This window comes from Carassius carassius, chromosome 9 (genome assembly GCF_963082965.1).
Source record: "Carassius carassius chromosome 9, fCarCar2.1, whole genome shotgun sequence".
In the NCBI taxonomy this organism is placed as follows: Eukaryota; Metazoa; Chordata; class Actinopteri; order Cypriniformes; family Cyprinidae; genus Carassius; species Carassius carassius.
This window is the reverse complement of record NC_081763.1, coordinates 30,981,712-31,000,739: the sequence shown is the minus strand read 5'-3', so window position 1 is coordinate 31,000,739 and position 19,028 is coordinate 30,981,712. Positions and strand designations below refer to the sequence as shown.

At 36.5% G+C, this 19,028-nt stretch overlaps 1 protein-coding gene across 1 annotated transcript; it reads right to left on the bottom strand.

Moving 5' to 3' along the window:
• Positions 1-1,038: 1,038 nt before the first annotated feature.
• Positions 1,039-17,815, bottom strand: LOC132149748 (uncharacterized). Its single transcript, XM_059559153.1, has 18 exons — positions 17,574-17,815; positions 17,322-17,484; positions 17,041-17,190; positions 16,797-16,957; positions 16,502-16,681; positions 14,999-15,140; positions 14,733-14,917; positions 14,498-14,639; positions 14,236-14,421; positions 12,832-13,061; positions 8,176-8,338; positions 7,383-7,532; positions 7,048-7,208; positions 6,755-6,934; positions 6,526-6,667; positions 3,199-3,383; positions 2,861-3,002; positions 1,039-2,648 (listed from the first exon to the last, which is right to left on the bottom strand). Exons 1-18 carry the CDS (start codon positions 17,778-17,780, stop codon positions 2,461-2,463), a joined length of 3,057 nt encoding a protein of 1,018 aa, XP_059415136.1. The 5' UTR covers positions 17,781-17,815; the 3' UTR covers positions 1,039-2,460.
• Between the last annotated feature and the right edge of the window lie 1,213 nt (positions 17,816-19,028).

Sequence of the window (19,028 nt, the reverse complement as noted above, 5' to 3'; positions counted from 1 at the left end):
TTGAAAAGTTATTTTAATTAAGTTCGTTCTCATTTGAATTAACTTAATAAAGTACACTCTTGAACTTGATTTGTTGTTTTGATTCCACAAGCCGACTTGTTTGACTTCACCCGATAATATGTATGTATATGTATATATAGATGGTGATTTCACACTTTTAGAAAATAAATTAGCACTTCGCCAGAAAACACTGACACCAGTTAAGAAAGGATGCTTTTGCTGCCAAAATGGTGCAGTAACTCACACAATTCAGGAAGTGCTTTAATCAGACATACTTCACCATTCTTATTTTATATGTGACATGGTTTTATGCTTACTATAACTAGAACAGTACATTGTTCATGTAAAAAATATATATATATAGTAATTGCACTGGGTTTTTGGATAGTTTAAGAAATATTTATTAAACCTGAACTTTTCCCAGTTGATTGATAGATCAGTTTAGTTGATGTTGAAACACTGAAGGAGGGAGGTGAAGAACAAGTAGAGCCCCATCCTGACCAAACTTTCTCCAAGACAAGCCCTGCATCCTGAGAGAGAATAAAATAACATTTGGAATGGCTGCTTTTGGACATATTGGGACCAGGACAAACCAAAAATGTCATAAAAAAATACTCAAATATAATCAATCCATTGACATCAGGTTCAAGTCTAATCAGCTGAGAAGGGCATGAAGACGTCTCGTTTCTTCAGCTGACCCTTCTCATCTAGAAAGTGTTGATGGTGGAAGGTGTTTGGTGTCTTCCACTCATTCTCATCCATCAACACAGATGTCAGCAGTAGCACAACACATCTCCCCTAGATTTCAGAAGTAATTTAAAAAAACATATTTAATAAAAAAAAAAGTAAAACAAAACAAAATAATCCTCTGACATTCTTGTACTTCTAATTAGTGACCGTTGTTTTGTTTTGATCTTTCCCCTGGTTTTCCACATGCATCACTTCTGAGCAGCGCATGAGCAAAGCTGTAGTAACATCGAAGTCAAAAAGCACACAGCTAAATAGATTAATGACAAACAGTCTTGATAAAATGCACTATAATTTATATTTATTTATTAAGAAGCAAAAACAAAGGTTGGATTTTTACTGAATTTACATTCATGAATACGAAATGTAGCAAAAATATTATCTTAACTGTAGGGGGCCCCAAAGTCACAAAAATACACAGACAAATTTGTACCCAGATGTGAGCTCAACCTGACAAAACCTTAAAACTAGATATCAAATAATAAAAAATGCAGTCAGTTTTCCGTGAGGGTTAGGGTATCTTATTTATAATTAGGTGTATATGAAACTAACAAAAGTTCATAGAATATGCCCATTTAGATGTAAGAATGTAAACGTATAACTACTTATGGGTTTCTTAGTCTTGTTGTAAGCCTCTTAATGTCTTATCTTGTTCTTAATAATTCAGTATAATGACTTACATTTAATATGCAATACAGAAATCAATTGCAATATAATTAGTGAAATTCAGTATACAGTTCCTGAATTCGTTTTTCAATCCCACATAAACAAACAAAATGTGATATATGATGTCAAAGACGGAAGACAAAAGTGAACATTTTACACTTTTAAAAACCTCCAAAAAGAAACACACACTATTAAAATCAAATTAACTATAATGAAACATCTGTTAAATTAATCGTTTTATTTAATCAGAAACACTGGTATTTTGCAATTGTCTTGTAGTTAGTTAATTTACCAGCATGTGCCAGCATCTAGGGTGTTTTGGGGGCCTAGAGAAGTTTTGACCTTTTGTGCTTTTTTCAGTTACTTCTAAACATATTCATGGCTAAAGTCTGAAAGCACTGTATTCAGTACAAACTGGGCTACAGTACAATAATATGTAAATTGCATGTATGTGTATATGTTTGTGTTTTTGAGAAAACAATGATTATGCGTGGTTAGAGAAAAACTAAAATTTTGAAGTCACTGAAATAAGGCCATAAAAGACTTTCGAGAACTGGATCATGTAGCCTAGAATTTTTGGCTTGAAAATGCAAATAGGGTTGTATTGACAGATCTTTTGTAACAAGGATGTGCTGTTTTCATTCAAATCACACTGAAAATACACGTAGAAAATTTATCCTTGTGGCGTGGCTGACACAGAAAAGTGTACGCTGCCTGCGTCCAACTCATATTCTCCAAAATGGCACTACAGTACAAATTTTTGAATAAAGTCGTTACTTTTGTTTTATTTGTGTACAAAAAGTACATATGTTACATTACATAACAAAATATGTTAACTTGTGGTCCGAAGATGAATGAAGCTTGGATGCAGCACATGGTTGCTTGGATGGTTTGGAAGTGATTAATGACACAATTTTCATTGTTTTTTTTGGTGAATGCTTAACAATCATGATTTCTGAGCTTTCACCTTGCATATAATGAATGAACACACAAATGTAATGCAGGCTGTATTGTACACAAAATGCATCAACTTTACTATAAAATAATTCACAAGCGTTTGACTGCGCACAGTTTATGTTGGGTCGGGTTCAAGGTGAAGCCCACCGCTGGACTGAGATCCAGCTCATCTTCAGACACTCCTGGAGGAGGAGTGAAGCGGAAACGCTGAAGGAGGGAGGTGAAGAACAGGAAGAGCTCCATCCTGGCCAAACTCTCTCCAAGACAAGCCCTGCGGCCTGAGAGAGAGAGAAAGAGAGAGAGAGAGAAAGAAGGCCACTAACCTCTACACATCATAATGATCAAAACTATTTTAAATAAACTATTTGTTTCCTTTCATCAGGGAATAGAAACAGAAGCCTTGTCCCATCAGCATTTGTTTGAGACCATTTAAAAAGGATATTTCATGAATAAAGAAGACAATCAAACCCTGCATGATGGAAAACTGTACCTGCAGAGAAGGGCATGAAGGCGTCTCTCTTCACAAATCGCCCCTGATTGTCCAGGAAGTGTTGGGGGTTAAAGTTCTGGGGTGATTCCCATTCATCCTCATCCCACAGCACAGACATTAGAAGAGGAAATACACATGTGCCCTGCTCAAGGAAAAACAGAGCATCTTAATGTTTCTCACAAAAAGGTGAATATTTTATGCATTTAAAAATGTATGTTCATTTTTATCTATTTTTACATATTATATTATTTTGGTGGAATGGGGTAGTAGTGTAGGAGGAATCTGCAGTTGTATTAGGAATCGTTTCTGTTTCTTATATTAATTAACAATATGCTAACCTTCTTGATGAAGTATCCATTGAAGTGAACATCACAGCTGGTCATATGTGGGATACTTATGGGTGCTATGTTTGCAAATCTCTGGGTTTCATGGATCACAGCGTCTGTATACGGTAAGTTCTTCCTGTCGTCTGATACCGGTTGCCGTCCACCAATCACCCGGTCAATCTCCTCCTGAACCCGATCTGCAAACACATAACACTTTAAATTTAACTTTCTAAGAACAAGACTTGCTCAAACATAGTAAGCTATATTTAACAAGTCAATCACAGAACAGTGAAAATGCAAAATGTCATGCCTTTAAAAAAAAAACAACAACAACAAACAAAAAAACAGACTGATTGATAAAGGGTATATTCAAGGTTCAGAGCAAGTTCAGCTCAATGCATTTGTTGTACATTTGCTATACATAATTTAGCTTAACAAAAAAATGTTCACACATCCATCCTTTTTTATTTTTATAAAAAGCAAGGAGGCTCTTAAGTGGGGCCTTGTTTGGAGGTTTAAAGAAAATGTTGTGTATCGTTTTATAAAAGCAGCCTACTTTTATTCTTCAGTTAAAGCATGGGTGTCATTTGAGAGATCTATTCACCTTAGTCCCCTACTTTATTCATTGCACTTAGGAGTCTCTTATCCTCCTTGTCCTTTTTTTTCAGGTTCAGGTTAGCCATTTCATGGGCAAGACCCAAATATTCCACCTCTACAGATGTGAATGAAAGATCCTCCCCTCTGCCAGAGAGAGGAGATCTCTGCTCTGAGGAAGACACCTTGGATGCAAATAAAGTAGTTGAATCCATCCATCAGCGTATTCATCCCCTTTAGTGAGAAGAACATGGGACAATGTGTGTTCTCCTCTGAGGCAAATAGATTCACTCTTGCCTGACCATATTTGCGCCATATTTCCTGAAGTACGTCTGGGTGGAGCCTCCATTCTCCCCAGTGAGGATTCCCCCTCAACAACGGTTCTCCCCTGATATTCATGTGTTCTGGCACGTGTGTTGCTCTGAGTAAAAGCAAGTGCTTTTTGTTCCATAGCAATATTTTTTCTCAACTCCTCGATCTGATTCCCCCGTGTTTATATAGGCAACCACTGCTGTGTTGTCTGATCGGACTAACACATAACATCCCCTTATCTGTGGAAGGAAGTGATTTAAGGCCAGAGAAACTGCAAGGAGTTCCAGACCATTTATATGCATTATTTTGACTGGCTCTGTCTGTAAAAAATTCCCTGCCTCACGCATGTGTGAGACAAACTTGTCCAGACCTGTTTTCAGTTCAGCAGCATCGAGCATAGTAAAGTAATTCGGAGTTTCCCTGGCTTTATTCCTTTAAAGTCTGTTTTTCCCTTTTGTGGTAATGCTGTGCCTTAATAATTCCGTAACAATATTTATTATCACAGTAGATGTGTTTCAGAGTGTGTCATAGCGTGATTCAGTTTATTTTACTTCAGAAAAATTATTACATCGGTATAAATACAATAGTTGAAATGCTCACGTTGTCAACAAATCATTTGTTTATTTGCAATCAAAGATGCTTATTTATTTGTATAAGAGTGTTGCTTGCCATGTGAGTCAATGTACTGTAAATATAAATTCAGTCAGCATTTTAATAACTATAACAACGAGCACACAGGAGCACTAGAACAGTGCGCACACACACACACACACACACAGTGTAATTTGACACTGCTTGTAAGCAGCAGCAGCCCCGGTCTGTTTAATAAAGCTGCATAGTGCTCATACAGTATGTGAAAATAAGCTCTTGTATAGTTTTGTTTACTACTGCCTCAGACAATTGTATAGTTCTATAAAGAGTTCCTATAGCGTGTATAGTTTTATCTTTGCATCTGTCATTTCTCATTTCATATTATAACATGTATATTTATCATCTTCATTTGTTCTCTGACAGAAACTACATTTTGTGCATATCCATACAAACCAATAAACATTGAGGTTGGACATGTTCACTCTGGAGTAGCTGCAGTTCTTTCTAACTGAAGAATTAGGCCAGCTGAGTTCCAAAAATCCAACTGCACACAGAATATCCACAGGTTGACCCTCCATGATCGCACCCTAACCCAGTGAGGACGCATCTGTGGGGACCGCCTTGCCATTTGAGACTACCCCCGTTGCCATTCCTTCCATCAGGAATTCCTTGTCCCACCAGATGAGCAGTGCCTTTAAGCATTGGGCTGAGACACGCACCTTTCTGTGTAAATGTCTGGAGGGATTTAATTTCAGAGAAGCAACCCATCTCTGAAAATATTTCATGAATAGTAGCCCCAAATGCACTACTGCTGTGACAGAAGCCATGAAGCCCAGCAACCTCAGACAGCGCTAAAAGAGACCAGATGAAACTGACTTACACAGTTCCTTAAATTCTCCCTCCTCTGTTCTGACAGGGTTGTCTGGTCAGAGTTAACAAGCTCTTCTTCTGGTTTACTACAAAACCCAGAGCATTCAAATGCATTAACACTGCCCTTGTATACAGATCTGCCATCTCCTTTGACCTGGCACAAATTAACCAGTCATCCAGAAATACTAATATCCTTATACTCTGCTGTCTCAGCGGAGTTAGTGCCACTTCTTGATTGAGACACCAAGTATATTACTACTGTTTCTCTTCTGTTGATGCACTGAGCAGCCATATTAGATTCTGAAGTTGAGAGTGCATTCCATTTACAACTTTTAATGGGATTTCGGAATTTCCAGATTCTATATACAATTGGAACCAAGCATTAGCTTCAACCCTAATTAAATACACCTGAACCAGCTAATAAAGGACTTCAGGATTACTAGAAACTTCCAGGCAGGTGTTTTTTAGTTGGCTGGCGCTACTCTCTGCAGGACAGTTTGACACGTGGTGTACTGTAGGGCATGTTAACATGGAAAAACAATGGATAGGCTGCACAGCTGAATGCAAAATCTGTGAAGGTCAACTTTTTAAAACAGAGTAAACTTATTTTTGTCATTCCACTGCCTTGCCTCTTGTGTTTAAAAAAAAAAATGCATTGTGTGAATGGAAACTTAAGGTTTTTTTTTTTTTTTTGTTAATGGTTTATGGCGTTTAGCTATCATGTTGACACTGTTTGAAATTTGTACATAACTTGAACAGAAAATCCTGTTAACACATGTTGTGTGGCTGTACTATTGGAATAGCAAGTATTTTAATATTATGCCTCACACTTACATATATTTTTAAAAGGAAATTAATTGATAGGGATATATTATTATTATTATTATTATTATTATTATTATTATTATTATTATTATTATACCATAATGAACCCAGAATATTCCTTTAATGTTTTTAGAATTTCTATTATACCTTGTATTTGTGGATATTTGGCCATAAGCAGCAAGCCCCAGCGCAGTGTTGTACTAGTAGTGTCTGTACCAGCGACGAATAGGTTGGCGACTGTGAAAATAAGATTCTGCTTCTGGAAAAGTGAGTTCTTCTCTCCCGATTCCTGACCAAATGATACGTTAGAGATGTATAGAGTTAAAAAAAAAAAAAACAAGATAAGATAAGAGTTCAAATTGACCTATATAAATACCTCTGCATTCTGCATGCGGATGAGGAATGAATCCACAAAGCCTCTGAGATCCTGCGAGTTCAGTGTTTGATGTAAACTGCTCACCACCTCTGATATCTCTTTGACATCGAGTGCTAGGTTATTCATGATTAGTTTCAAATTCTTGAGCCATGGACCTAAGAAAGGAAACATGTTGTAGAGCTGGAGAACAAAAACCAAGAGATGTATTTATGACCATACTGCAATACTGTATGCCATTATAAACCACTTAATTATCTCTATTCTCACTGATTATATTTAAATAATATGAGAACCTGCACGGATGCTGTCCCGCTCAGCCTGACGCTCTCATTGGCTCGATCCACCATACTCCGTAGCTGAGGGTCTGTATACTCGAACCTGCGTCCATACACAATGGAACAGATGACACTTGAGGCAGCGTAGTTCATCAGCCGTGTGGTTTCAAAAGGGTTTTCTACAAAATAACAAGCTGTAGTGTTCAGTACATCTGTCTGCATTGCTGTATTTATCTCTATGTGTTTTTTCAAGGAGACTTTTGTAACGTTCTTACTGTGTCTTTAAGATAAATCAAGTGTTGTTGCATCTTTCTTTGTTAAAAGCATTGGCTGAATTAATAACTGTACTTTACCTTCAAACTTCTCAAATTCCTCTAGTAAATGGCATGTTTCCTCTATGATTTTCTCCTCAATTTTTTTCTTTCCCATCCCGAAGTCTCGTAAGTTGGTGAGAGCAAACCGTCTCATCTCTCTCCAACTCTCTCCATTGGCAAATGTAATACCTACAAAGATGTTTCATTTCTAAAATTAATCTTACAGATAATCTTATTCCTGTGGTGCTAGCAATGGTTTGATTCTTAGGAAATGCTTGAATTTATAAAAAATAAAGACCTTCTAAGCGAAGCAAGTCATTTTGGATAAAAGTGTCAACAAAATGCATTAAAGATAAATCATATGCAATATTTATGAATATACAGTGGTTTTGGGCACTTGAGCCACAACTAAAATTGTATAAATGTATTTGCTATATATAACAAAACATGGTATTAAAAGAAAAAAAAAATTGCACTTTTCAATGAAAACATTTGACATAATAAAGAGTGTTTCAAAATATTAATTTATTTTTGAAAACATAAACAACAAGTCTTTCAGAACTGAATTTATACATCCATTAAAAGAGACCTGGTTAAAAATACTTTCAAAAGTGGTTCAGAAAAGTGGAGTTGGTTCTGAGAAAAGAAATGTGATAATGTGAGATGAAATGTCAATAACACAATCTGAAATGTGAATAACAAACTATTATAAGTGTGACTTAAATGTCCAAAAGTGTCCAAAAACGTGTAACAGTGTATGTAACTTTGCATCATTGTATGTAACTCATATGCTAATAAGTATTAAAAAAAAATCAGACTGGGGTGATCTTACCATGCCCTTTAGATAAATCATGGAACAGTGGCGAGATTTCTCTGTCTCCAAATTCATCTGCATGATTAACAAGAGCTTGCTTCACTGTTTTGTAGCCGGCTAACACAACCACTTTCTTTAGACCAAAGAAGACTGTGAAAACTGGGCCGTACTGCTTTGCCATCTGATTAAGATTGAAAGAGGTGTTATAGGCAGTTATGTATGGAGGACCATACCTGCAGAAATTACAAATAAATAAATATATGAATGAATAAATAAAATAACAGGGAAATAAATAAAGATATAAATTACTTGAAAAAAACACATATAGTTAATTTGTAATAAAAATGTAACCCTGAATTTATTACTTTTCTATTATTACTTTTTTATTATATTAATTTATGTATTTATTTTTTAAATTGATTTTTTATTCTTTTTAACTTTTTATTTACTTAGTCTGCCATTTATTCTCATATTTATTTATTTTTAAATGTAGTTATTCATGTTTATTTCTTTTTGATATATATTTATTCCCAAATGTATTTATTTCCAAATTAATTAATTAATTAATTAATTTTTACTTCTTAGTGTGCAACATGGAAATGTGGGAGGCATTCCTTGCTGCGCTCCACAGGCAGTGCATTTACCTACCGCCAACCTGCCAAAATAAAAGCTTGCTCATTTCAGATTTGTAAATGTCAGAAACTAATATAATAAAATAAAATAAAATAAAAAAATATAAATAAATAAAATAAAATGTAAGTATTAGCTTTGTATTTTTAAGTTTACTATTAATTAATTCTATTTTTATTTGATAGCTGTTTTAAAATAATATCATCAAACTTTAGTATTGTGTTCATTTTTATTTTAAAAAAATGAGTTAAAGTGCAATGATATTATTATTAATTATTACAATTTTTATCCACCTTTTTTTTTTGTAAGCATGGGTGTGGCCATTTCAAAATTTTATAAGTCTGGCTTCCGGTGTCTTCCACTTCCAGCTACAACCCGAATTCCGGAAAAGTTGGGACGTTTTTTAAATTTTAATAAAATGAAAACTAAAGGAATTTCAAATCACATGAGCCAATATTTTATTCACAATAGAACATAGATAACGTAGCAAATGTTTAAACTGAGAAATTTTACACTTTTATCCACTTAATTAGCTCATTTAAAATTTAATGCCTGCTACAGGTCTCAAAAAAGTTGGCACGGGGGCAACAAATGGCTAAAAAAGCAAGCAGTTTTGAAAAGATTCAGCTGGGAGAACATCTAGTGATTAATTAAGTTAATTGATATCAGGTCTGTAACATGATTAGCTATAAAAGCTTTGTCTTAGAGAAGCAGAGTCTCTCAGAAGTAAAGATGGGCAGAGGCTCTCCAATCTGTGAAAGACTGCTTAAAAAAATTGTGGAAAACTTTAAAAACAATGTTCCTCAACGTCAAATTGCAAAGGCTTTGCAAATCTCATCATCTACAGTGCATAACATCAACAAAAGATTCAGAGAAACTGGAGAAATCTCTGTGCGTAAGGGACGGAGAAAGGCCGGAGACCTTTATTGGATGCCCGTGGTCTTCGGGCTCTCAGACGACACTGCATCACTCATCGGCATGATTGTGTCAATGACATTACTAAATGGGCCCAGGAATACTTTCAGAAACCACTGTCGGTAAACACAATCCGCCGTGCCATCAGCAGATGCCAACTAAAGCTCTATCATGCAAAAAGGAAGCCATATGTGAACATGGTCCAGAAGCGCCGTCGTGTCCTGTGGGCCAAGGCTCATTTAAAATGGACTATTTCAAAGTGGAATAGTGTTTTATGGTCAGACGAGTCCAAATTTGACATTCTTGTTGGAAATCACGGATGCGTGTCATCCGGGCTAAAGAGGAGGGAGACCTTCCAGCATGTTATCAGCGTTCAGTTCAAAAGCCAGCATCTCTGATGGTATGGGGGTGCATAAGTGCATACGGTATGGGCAGCTTGCATGTTTTGGAAGGCTCTGTGAATGCTGAAAGGTATATAAAGGTTTTAGAGCAACATATGCTTCCCTCCAAACAACGTCTATTTCAGGGAAGGCCTTGTTTATTTCAGCAGGACAATGCAAAACCACATACTGCAGCTATAACAACAGCATGGCTTCGTCATAGAAGAGTCCGGGTGCTAACCTGGCCTGCCTGCAGTCCAGATCTTTCACCTATAGAGAACATTTGGCGCATCATTAAACGAAAAATACGTCAAAGACGACCACGAACTCTTCAGCAGCTGGAAATCTATATAAGGCAAGAATGGGACCAAATTCCAACAGCAAAACTCCAGCAACTCATAGCCTCAATGCCCAGACGTCTTCAAACTGTTTTGAAAAGAAAAGGAGATGCTACACCATGGTAAACATGCCCCGTCCCAACTATTTTGAGACCTGTAGCAGAAATCAAAATTGAAATGAGCTCATTTTGTGCATAAAATTGTAAACTTTCTCAGTTTAAACATTTGCTATGTTATCTATGTTCTATTGTGAATAAAATATTGGCTCATGTGATTTGAAAGTCTTTTAGTTTTCATTTTATTAAAATTTAAGAAACGTCCCAACTATTCGGGTTGTATTTTTATCCATACAAAACAGCTTGTTTTGCTGCTTGATATTGCAAATTGGTCTGTCTTACCATATTATTTAAATGTATTATCTTAATTATGAACACACTGATTTGTATTGCAAACTGTTTTACCATTTACTGCACTTTGTAATTCTTCTCATTATTTCCATAGGGGCTAATGAAACCGAAAGTCTCGCTGTAACAAAGTTATTTCGTGGGAAGAAGGAGGTGGGAACCGGCAGACAATCAAAATAAAGACTTTAATAATAAAATAAACACAAACAGAGCGACAGCCCCTCGCGGACGACTGTTGCGCACAAATAAAAACCAAACATAAAATAAATCCCAGGCCTGGTCCTCTCTCGTCCTTCACTATCGTCGCTCCTCTTTTATATCCTTCCATCTCCTCCACCGGCCTCGCTCCGTTCCCACGGCTCTTGGCCCCGCCCCACTCGCCACACTCGCACATTCACAGAAAAAGGCTTACTAGTTATATTTAATGAGCTATGTGCAGCAGCAAACCAAATCTCCATGTGCTCTCATGAGAACCAGTCTAAAAAACGTGTACACCTCTGGTTATAGGCATTTAAAGGAAGAGTTTGTGTACGAAAAAGTACAATTCTGTCATCATTTACTTATATAGTTCCTCATATAGTTCCAATCCTACATGACTTATTTTCTTTTTTTGGGGACATAAAAAAGGATATATTTTGTCCATAAAATGAAAATTTTATGCAATTCAAAATATCTTCTGTGTTCCACGGAACAAAGGAGTCATATGAGTTTGGAAAGACACAAGAATGAGTACCCTTATATAAAAGTTTATTCAAGTATGCTATTACTATACTTCTTTTAAACTAAAAAAAAAAGGAAAGTATGCTTTTAATTTACTTTTTATGTACTCCTCAGAAATATACTTTAAATGGCATTTAAGTATACTTGACTTATACTTACAAAAATTCTAAATATATTAATAAAAATAAAATATAATAATATATTTATTCCTAGAATATTCCTATTCATTATTATATGGTAGAGGGCACTAGTACACATCTTCTGCACAGAAACTCCAAAAAAAACACAAGTGAGGAAGAAAAAAGAAACTCCAGATACTAACACATGTAATCTAACACAATCATCTGATATGAAGCAGCATCAAAACTGTAACGTTATGGAATGAAATGTCGACAGATGAAGAGGTTATAATTACAGTCTAGCTTTGGGGTGTTGATCGACTCCATCTACGGTTTGATTATCATTCTGAATCCAATTCATAGTCTTTTTTCAGCTTTTTGTTCAAAATGTTATTTCTTTATTTTTTATGAAACACATTAAAGTGTTTAAAAAAGAATGCATGAAGCTAGAATACAATGTTTTTGTTTACAAGCAGATACCCTGATCTTTCTTTGGATTTTTTGTATGTTCAGATATTCATACAACAAAATATATACAAATTCAAAACTAAATAAGGACATACTGTAGCAGTATACTTAAAGTATGATGTAATGTTCACTTAAAGTAAACTCATATGTATACTTGCAGTATAAAACTACTAGTAGTTTACTGAGACTATACTTCAAGGTGTACAAAGTATTTAATTAGTAGACTATCAGTAAACCTATAAGTTCAATTTTACTATAATTGCAGTACAAACTACAAACATAGAGGTAAAGTAGTTGTGTACTCAAAGGTTACTACTGTTATACTTAAAGTATACTTAAAATGTTACTTTTTTTGTACTTTTATATACTAGTAAGTGGGCCAATTTAGTCCCAAGGAGTATTGAAACAGTATACTTACAAGTATACTACTAAAATAAGCTATGCTTCATTAAGTATAATTAAAAATATACTTGAACTTAAGTATACTTAGTAAAATAAACTTGAAGTATACTACTTTTTCGTAAGGGTAAATGAAGATAGAATTGTCATTTCTGGTTGAACTATCATATATTTTCTTTCCGTGAAAAACAGAATTGTGCTCTTTAAGAACTTGTCAGGCAGTTTTTTCAACAATCCAATCGAAGCAAAGCTGAACTGGTTGGACAGACAGATCAAAAGGACTGATCTCATTTATACTTACCTCACACAGGCTCAAATAGGGTTTGTTGACGTCCAACATTGGCAGATTTCCCAAAAGTGGCAATGGTATTGGCCCTGGAGGTTCATTTTCGTCTCTCTGAGACCGGAAGAACAGGAGATAAACAGCTAAGAGCAGAAGCAAGCAGCAGATTAATGTTCCTGTGCTGGAAACCTGAAGAAATGCCTCCATGAGAGCCATGTTCACAGAACAATACCCAGAAGACCTTGAGGCTCGTGCAGTTCAAATGTAGGATAGGTGAAGTGGGAGTGGCTACATTTGATCTTGGAGGAGGAGACTGTCAAAAAGTCCAGTGTTGTTGTAGATGTACAGTAGATTACAGTTAAAGCAACAGTTCAATATATTTTTTAAACATATTTTTTAAGTATATCACTGTAAATTTGAAATCCCAGATTGGCACAGATTGTTCATCCAATTATCTATATTTAAAACATTTACTATATTGTAGTTATTTAAGTTTTTCTTAAATTAACGGTTCTGAAAAAGAAATACTGACAAGGCTTTTGATTTTTTTCTTTCATAAATAAGTGAGAAGCAAAATGATATTAAGAGAAAAAAAAAATATATATATATATCAGAAAATACAACTTTAAATTTATTATCTCATTAGCAATATTATTCTTATATACATTAATATAACTTAATATAGTCTTGTCTTAAGTTGTTAAGATATTTTTGTGTGTTAACATGTTTAAGAAAATGATTGAGAAACTTTTGTTAAATTACCTTTTTTTACTACAAAATTGTAACAGCATAACAAATACAAAAATGAAAAAATACAACACATGCACCTGCTACTTAAGAGAAGTTATGACAAAAACAGCAGTAGTAAAAAAAAAAAAAAAAAAAAAGTGTGAAGGGATTTTACACATTTCTCATCAGGTTTATCAAGTTATTTGCCAACTAACATTTTGTGCATTTACTAAGATCAAGCTACCGTATTTTTCGAACTATAAGTCGCACCTGAGTATAAGTCGCATCAGTTCAAAAATACATCATGATGAGGAAAAAAACATATATTAGTCGCACTGGACTATAAATCGCATTTATTTAGAACCAAGAACCAAGAGAAAACATTACCATCTACAGCAGCGAGAGGGCGCTCTATGTCTTCATTGTAGACTACAGGAGCAGTGAGCAGCATAGAGCGCCCTCTCGCGGCTGTAGACTGTAATGTTTTCTATTGGTTAATTTCTCTTGGTTCATTTCTCTCGGTTTATGTCAAATTAATTTTGATAAATAAGTCGCACCTGACTATAAGTCGCAGGACCAGCCAAACTATGAAAAAAAGTGTGACTTATAGTCTGGAAAATATGGTAATTCATAACAGTTCTTACTGTCTTACTTATAATGATTATAAGTCATCATTTTTGAGTGTGAAGTATCAGGAGCGTCTGATCGCACACAGCTTGTGTGGAGACGGATTCAACGTTATTCCGACTACTCCTTTGAGATCCAGCTCATCTCCAGACACTCCAGGTGCAGTTGTGAAGCGGTAGCTCTGAAGGAGGGAAGTGAAGAACAGGAAGAGCTCCATCCTGGCCAAACTCTCTCCAAGACACATCCTGCGGCCTGAGAGAAGAAAAAATGTGTTTAATTACAATTCAAATATTTATTTCTTCGAAACACTGGGTGAATTTGAACAAACCTGCAGAAAAGGGCATGAAAGCATCTCTCTTCACAAACTGGCCCTTCTCATCAAGGAAGTGTTCTGGGTAAAAGCTGTTTGGTTTTTCCCATTCGTTTGGATCCTTCAAAACAGACGTCAGCAGAGGAACTACAGTGGTGCCCTACAAAATGAAGAGAAAATACCAAAACATTGATGTCTTGAACATGCCGCACACGTTCTCTGGGCTTTATACATATTTATTCTTCTGACTGACCTTCTTGATGAAGTATCCATTGAAGGTAACGTCACAGCTTGTCATATGAGGGAGATTCAAGGGTACTATGTTTGCCATTCTCTGGGTTTCATGAATCACAGCATCTGTATATGGCAATTTCTTTCTGTCTTCCACCACTGGCTGACGTCCACCGATCACTCTGTCAATCTCCTCCTGAACTCGAGCTGCACACAAATACAACACATATTTGTTCCTTTGGACACCTTTACATTCAGCACTGAGGAAATACTCTGCTGTGTTTTTACCCTGTATATGAGGGTATTTGGCCATAAGCATCAAACCCCAGCGCAGAGTTGTTCCTGTGGTGTCAGTACCAGCAACAAACAGATTTCCCACCGACATGAGAAGATTCTCATGGTGAAAGTATGAGTCCTTCTTGCCGGATTTCTGACAAGAACAAATCAACAAAGCACAAAATTATCCTTTTTACTAAAATAAAAAGTAAAACTAAATGTTGCAAAGTACTTTTCTCATATGCAAATAGAGAGAACAGTACAAAGTACGTGTTCTCTCTATTCTCTTGATGAGTAATGGGTGTTTTTTGGGTGTAACATGCAATAAACCAATTATTAACCGAGTATCATCTCCCATTCCCTATAAGAGCAAGTTGTGCATTGTGGACCCACCTAGACTAACATGCTCTTTAAATAACAAAGAAAAAACATTGTGCCAGACTTTAGAGCAGGCTTGAGTTGGTCTATGGTGCTGTCTTATAGTGAGTTCCTCAAAAAAGCAACGCGTCAACAATGCACCTGAACACAGCACGGTCTCGAGTCCCACAGAGGAGATCGGAAGGATACAAAAGTGGAGCGACGTCAGTGATGGAGGAGAGAGGACCAGGCCTGGATTTTATTTTGTGTTTGGTTTTTGTTTGTGTGCGAGGGGCTGGGTTGTCAGGGATGGACTGCCAAGAATGAGGAGGAGCAGGGATTAGGGGGCTCCTATCGGCTGCCCAAAACCGGAGGAGCTGTCGCCGTCGACCGGGTGGCGGAGGAGTGTCATGCCGTCCATTGAGGGCCATCCAGTGCTGCCGACAGGCAACGCGGAAGAGTTCACACAACTGGTGGGGGGCCGAGCTGCAGTGTGTCTGGAAACCAGAACAATTTTATTTAATTTTTTTCCTCCTCTCGTCCCTCTCTAGTCTCTGTCGCTCCTCATCCTTCGATCTCCTTTTCTCTCGCCTCTTCTGTCTGTCCTTTCCCCCAGGTTCCTGTAGCCACCGAGATCAGTTCCCGGGGGGGGGGGGGGTGTGCTAGAGCGCAGTCAGTCTCGTGGGTACCCCCCAGCCTGCGAAGGGCGATGGGGGTATGTGAAGAGTGGGGCGGAGCCGAGAGCCATGGGAACAGACCGAGGCTTATTGAGTGATTTATAAATGAGCGACACCTGCTCCACTCACTGGTCTCAAGTCCCACGGAGGAGATCGGAAGGATACAAAAAAGGGGTGACGACAGTGAAGGAGGAAAGAGGACCAGGCCTGGATTTTATTTTGTGTTTGGTTTTAGTTAGTGCGCGGCAGACATTCGCGAGGCGCTGTCACACTGTTTTATGTTTATTTCGTTATTAAAGTTTTGATTTAAATGTCCACCGGTTCCCGCCTCCTTCTTCCTGTGATAATGAAGTTTTTATAGTGTTACAGGCTGAAACTAGCAAAAACATTTGCACCGCACACCTAAATTGGTTTACTAATCAAAGCTACTGGTTACTTTTTGCTTTTCCTGCATTTCTATGCTACATGGTGATTTCCATACCTCATCACTCTGTTTGTAGATGAGAAAGGAGTCGACAAACCCTCTTGGGTCATGTGGATTTAGAGTCTCCTGCAGTCCAGTGATTAATTTCACAATTTCTGCTCTATTTTTCATCAAATTCCTCATAATAATCCTTTTGCTGTTTAGGAACGGACCCAACCATGGAAATATATTGTATAGCTTCATATTCAAGTACATATTCAGACAGAGGAAAGAAAGATGTATTAATGATTTATAAAATAATTTAAAAGTCACCAAATAATTTCTGGTTAACATATAAATCCTACTTCCATACCATCATAGATGCCGATCCACTAACCCGGACATTTTCATTTGCTCTGTCGACCGTTTCAGTGAATCGAGGGTCAGTGTATTCAAATCTGCTGCCGTACACGATAGATGAGATGATGTTTGACACAGCGTAGTTCACAGGCTGTGTCGTGTCAAAGGGTTTCTCTGTAAAGAGGAAACAACAAAACTTCTCTCATTGGATCTTATGAACTAAGAACATAATTGCATGTGTGTGTCTCAGCTTGTACCTTCAAACTTATCAAATTCTCCTTTCAGATATTGAATTTCCTCTATAATTTTCAATTCACTTCCTCTCTTGCCCATCCCAAAGTCCCGAAGGTTGCTGAGAGCAAAACGTCGCATTTCTTTCCAGTTCTCTCCATTGGAAAAGAGGATCCCTGATCAACACAAAAACCGTCAGACCATGAGCCTATTGTCCTAGGCTAATAAACCATATAAGGATTGAACACAATAAGGTGGTAAATTATGAACTGATTTAAATGCAAACAAAACATTTAGTTATTTTTACCATGACCATCATTAAGTATCCTGAAACCAGGTGTAATATCTCGCTCCCCAAACTCATCTGCATAGTTGACAAGAGCCTCTTTGACGGTTTTGTATCCAACTAATACCACAACTTTTTTAGGACCCAAAAATACTTGGAATATGTTCCCGTGGGTCTTAGAGAGCTGGAGAACACAGAGAAAGACATTAACAAACAAATCTCAAAATGGTAGGCTACTATTACTGTTTGAATGTGTTTATGTAAAGTTCTCACCTCACAAAAGCTGTCAAAAGGTCTCGTTAGGTCAAGTGTCAGCAGGTTTCCCAATAGTGGCAAGTGTTTGGGTCCCGGTGGCTCTTTCCCTTCTTTCTGAGATTTGTAGTCTGAGGAAAGGCGAGATAAGAGCAATAACAACAGCAAAGCTCCCAGTAATGTACCTGCGACACCTGGAATATACAGCAGAGACTCAACAACAGCCATTTTTCACTTCTGCAAAGTCACTCTGTTGTCTTCAAACCCTTGTAATACGTACAAATGGGAGGAGCCTCAAGTAAACCCAGGGAGAATTCCTCATTCAAAACAAAGTAACCTTGAGAATATAGAGCTGTTATAGTTGCAGCAGCAGCTTGATACATCTTCACTGAATGATCAATTCAACTAAAGCCATAAATTTATGCAAGTTAAAAAAAATGTGTACATAATATTAAACACCTATTTCATCACATAGAGGTAATATAACCAAACAAGCTTTTTGTTTTGTATGATACTGTATATACAATGAGATTGATTAGATTTTTTAATTTATCCATTCTATAAGTTTTATCCACAATGATTTACAATAGAGGAATGATTTATTGGGCTAGGCATACTATACTATAAGCAGGTTAAACTGGTTTGCATCAAACACATGCACTTTCTAGAACCCCACCTTCCAAAGACATGACAGCCAATCCCGTCTCTGATTGGCTGAAAAGTCTGGGACACTCTCCTGACTTGATTTCTTGGGCTTCACAATGTGAGTTACCTTTTGATAATGAAATGTGACTTTAGCTGGGTTCTGATTTCTGTGTGGAGTTTTTTGTGGCAACCCCGATATTTACTCAACATTCTGCCAAGATAATCGGCTTATTTTTTGACACTGAAAGGAAGTTACTGCTTCACAACTCCACCTGGAGTATCTAGAGATGACATTTTATGCCTGAATCGTGTTGAAATTGTGGAATATTTGGTCTGTGAATGCTGATCATGATGCTTCAGGGAGATGAATTAACTGATATGAAGCACAATGCTGTGAAAAAGTCTCCAACGATGACAAAAAAATAAAAGAAAGGTGTTTAAAAAAAAAAAAAAAAAAAAAAAATATATATATATATATATATATATATATATATATTAATTGGCATATATAATACATATTACTTTTTATTGTAGGCTAATATAACTCTTAATGAATTAGCCTAATAAAACATTTAATGTCCATTCGGAAGCAATTGCACTTGCATCTGATGTTTCGGTTTTTCGATTTTTAGGAAAGGACATATAGTGCAGTACATATAGAAAATAAAGTGCAGTACATAAAGTACTTGATGTTAAAATAGTTAATAATCATAATACAACACACACACACACACACACACACAAACTTTGACATGGTCTAACTCAATCAATAAAGATTAAGATATCAAGGTTTATTTTCACACAATGTTCTTTACATTATGTATGTTGATG